At 38.5% G+C, this 4,264-nt stretch overlaps 1 protein-coding gene across 1 annotated transcript in view; it reads right to left on the bottom strand.

Moving 5' to 3' along the window:
* The window catches only part of LOC110062308 (uncharacterized), a 5,035-nt gene extending 771 nt beyond the window's left edge, over positions 1-4,264 (bottom strand). The window contains exons 1-3 of the mRNA XM_089295916.1: positions 4,126-4,264; positions 3,179-3,311; positions 1,768-1,864 (exon numbers count right to left, since the gene is read on the bottom strand). Of these exons, the coding sequence (XP_089152042.1) occupies positions 1,768-1,864; positions 3,179-3,311; positions 4,126-4,249 (354 nt within the window). The 5' untranslated portion in view covers positions 4,250-4,264. The remainder of the gene's footprint in view (positions 1-1,767; positions 1,865-3,178; positions 3,312-4,125) is intronic.

Below are 4,264 nucleotides of genomic sequence, written 5' to 3'. Positions count from 1 at the left end.
GATGGGGGCCCCTGAGAAAACCTAGCGCTAACAAAGCTAACAAGATCCAAGGTCAGGGCCTTTGAACACCTGAACTAAGATAACCGCCAAATTTGCAAGTTATTTTTGCGCTAATTGTAGTTTATTCTTTTTTTCGAGTGGAATTCCTGACCTTGGATCTTGTTAGCTTTGTTAGCGCTAGGTTTTCAGCGAAAGCAGAATTGAACTGCGAAATCTACAAATCTTAAAGAAAATGCTGGATAAGTCAAGTCAGGTTTTGTCATCAGAGCAGCCCTGTGAGCCGAAAAGCTTGGATGTTGCTTCGAATATTGCAGGAGTTGAAAAACTACGCCCGGAAAACTTGCGGTTGCGGTCAACCTGGAGGCCATTCGATTCGAGTTTTGAATGAAAGGAACGTTAGTGATGGTGGAAATTTGTGTCCTCTGTGGTTGGTGATTCTCAACTCAGTGTGAAATAGTGTCGGAGACACCTTTTAGCTGCGATACAGTTGGCCGTGAGCTGTAGTGAGCTATACTTTGCTCGCTGCTGTGCCCTGAAACGGACCGGAACATTCGCATCGGAAAGCAAGGTTATGTGTTTATTTTCACTGATTTTAAGAGGTGATTTTGATGTTTCATTCCAGACGATCACTGTGTCAACAATTATTTTGAGACTGAGAAAAGTTCAATGTTTTAAATAAATTAATCTCATGAACATTTTGTTTATTGGGTTTGTTAAATTCGAGATAAAGCAATGGTTCTCGGCTTACCAAGACCAATTTTGTATTTGGTTTAGTCTCGCTCGACTACCGACTGAGACTGCTCGAGTATTTTTTCCGAGTCATTTTCTAAAACAGAAACGGCTTTATCTTTCTTCTTCCTGCTAGACTATGCTTCTGGTACCTGTTCAATGCCTGGACAAGACTTTCTTGTACCTTATCTTTTGCCCAGTCATGTAAAATATTATCTAAATTCTCAAAACTTTCCGCCATTTTAAAACACAGAGGGAAAAACTTTGAAATGATGACGTCAATCGTGCGTCTGTCCTCTAATAGATCATAGGCGAGAACCAATCAAAATGCGAGAATGACTTGGGTTATTATATAAATATACATACATACATACATACATACATACATACATACATACATACATACATACATACATACATACATACATACATATATATAATAATTGAATGGGATGAGCAGGGAAATAATTACAACTAACTGCCTCATTTTATCTTTGGATCACCAACCTATTCCCTTCGGAAGGCGATTCACAGTGATTTATGACAAATATTAAATAGTAGTGTATGATGGGAACAGAAATCGAAACAACAAAGAAATGAGTGAAAATGTGTTCAGCCGGGAATCGAACCCGGGTCTCCACTGCACTATTTATTTTCAAACGAGTGACTGACCTTTTCGCTTCTCATTCTACGCCGTCAAGAAATTACCAGCGTGTCAAACCGCTGGTTCTGTCTGGCTTACTCATGCTAGAAACGCCATGAAAGTTCCAATTGTCAGTTTATTTTAGAGTTAGAGTGGCCCGAAATATATTATAATTTTTCTTTTTTGATTTTTGTTGTTCGCGCGCACTGTCTCAATCATACCCAATAACAGCTATTCACCCGGTAACAGGCAGGCGCTACCTTTCATAACAGTGAGCGTCCTCTTCTTTGATTTAATGCGTCAATAAACTATTATTTACTAAACGATTACATAACAAATATTGGAGGATTTGAACTCTAAAAACAAACAGAGATCTATTTTGTCACCATACTTACAGCTTTGAACGATTTAAGTCTGAACCAGCGCCACCCTCCTGGATTGCAATTGACTGGGCTTGCCACCCATTTCCTCAGTCCATTACATCCGTTAATACTTATTAAAAGACAGATAAAAAAAAATAAGCCATAGAGAAGATTGTACATCGCAGTTACATTCAATGCGCTGGTGCCAGAGCTAATATTGATTTCTTCCATTTTAGACACTGTGACAAAATTCTCCCACCATTAATTCACAAGCAAGTAAAAACTAACGAAACAATGTTCCGACGTTTCGCATTAATTTTATTTTTAAGTCACGATTCTAAATTAGATGTATTTTGATCCAGAAAGTATGTTATCTTGAGTCATTTGCAAACATTAAGACATCGAGAGCTCCGCAAGGCGTGGCACTAGTTTGATATCGTGTTAAAAGATCGACTCTTTGGTTGAAAACCACAGCTGAAAGTCTTCGCATAGTCTGGCATACGCATACACCCTTTACACCTTACGAATCACGCAGCAAGTGCACGGAATCCTCCATGGCAGAGCCCACTTGCAAAGGAGGACAAGATGTTAAATCATTAGTGCCAAGTTGCACAATAACTATATCTGGGCGGAACGAGTGAAGGATACGTAGGTCGAACTTAACCGTTTTAGCGATTGTGCGTCCCCCAACTCCACGCCAACTTATGTGAGCTGACGCCGTCAATTGGAACTTTAAATCCAAATGCCCAGAGTCACTTTCAATGAAATCATGTAAGCGACGAATAAACGAATGGCCCAGAATTAAAACACGAGGTGTACCCATATTAGACTACACGTCGAAAGAGCTGCGCAATTAAGCACATAAGGAATCAAAGAAAATGAACTCTATAAATACTACAAGACGAAATAACTAAAGAGCACTTGCCTGAAAGAACAAATACGTCTGAACGCTAAATAACAGAAAAGTTCTTCTTGCGATTATGGCAATAGTAGAAGGGGACCGCGTGTACGAGATAACCAACCTTTTTGTACTTAATTGTGACACGCGCCCATTTTTCATTGGACAGGAGATTTCCATTTTTGCCAGATTAGAACACAACCCTCAAACTGATAAGGCATAGGAAATGCCTCGCGATAAAATAACATTATACTTTCGGTTATCGGCATAATGTTTGTTTTTTAGTTTTAAATTTAGCTAGTTCAATTTTTAAATTCTAATAGTTTTAAAACGAGTATTTTTAACTTAGTAATCTTTCTACTTTTTTCTCTTTCCTTTCTTCCTTCCTTCATTTATTTATTCGTTCATTCGTTTGTTCGTTCGTTTGTTCGCTCGTTTGTTCGGTCTTTGTTTTCGTTCGTTTGTCCGTTCGTTTGTTCATTTATTAGAGATATAAATAACTGCATAGCAGGCTCAGACCGGCATTCACCATCAACACTTGCTTACCTGCCCTTAAATGTCCGTCCGAAGACAGTGATTTCATATCTCGTCGGCCTTAAGAACTTATCTTTGACGCGATAGAAGCCCACAAGAGTTCCTCCTGTCAGTTTCATTCTGTTGATCAGTAGTCTATTCTTCGCTATAAAGAGAAGACGAAGTGGATTTTTTTAAGTAACATGAGATTAGGCTGATATCAGCCCTTGGTCTCGCTGGCACTTGGCTAAAAATGTACCAATCCTGCATGACTTCTGACTTGGTAACTGAATAACTCACATTTGTTTAGTTTTAGCTAGAGAATAACAGAAGATGCAGTTTTCCCACGCTTTTAAGAGAAAAAAATCAATATACAACGGGAAATGCTGTTCACAATAACAACATTACAAAGTTCAAAATTTTCGCACGAACGTCCATAATATTCTAAACTGTGTGTGAAGTAGTTAGGATAACTTTGTCAGTTTGCATCATTAACATGGTGACAAATTATTTCCATGAATTCTCGGTAAATTCAAACTAAAATTAGATCGGTCTGTGAAAACGCCGTGACAAGAATATGGGGTAGTTGCACGCTCCTACTGATGGGCTCCTGTATACGTAGTCTGCAGTCTTCACTTTCTACTAGGTTCCTATCATATGTCCAATACTGTTCGACAAAATCAAGGCATATTTTAGAATTTTAACAATACACCTCTGACCTTCTAAATGAATCGTATGGAACATGGTTGGATATTTTGGCACAAATTAGGTTGGACTGAATTGAGCTTTTAAACATATTTAACAATGAAACCTCAGTGAAATGATACGAAAACTAATTTAGATTTCCTATTTACTTGTAGAAAAATCCAAACAGTGCTTCGTCGATCCTACCACAAAATTATCACTTTTGTACGAGTTTTATGAATTTGCCCTTCCTTAGATACAAACGTTTAATAAAAGTAGGAAAAATGCTTACGTACCGCACGCTGTCAGTTTCAGGGCATCAACAGCAAAAACCGCGATAACTGCGAAGACGAAGATCAGTTTGAAGGCCATGGTCACTTTGTTTCCAAAGAAGCACGGTGAAATACTGCGCTGCACCATACGCTATTTAAACAT

The sequence above is a fragment of the Orbicella faveolata genome, unplaced genomic scaffold, assembly GCF_042242905.1.
Source record: "Orbicella faveolata isolate gen_17 unplaced genomic scaffold, um_ofav_v1 contig_26, whole genome shotgun sequence".
NCBI classification, from domain to species: Eukaryota; Metazoa; Cnidaria; class Anthozoa; order Scleractinia; family Merulinidae; genus Orbicella; species Orbicella faveolata.
Note: the sequence above shows the minus strand (reverse complement) of the source record. Positions and strands in the feature narration are given on the sequence as shown.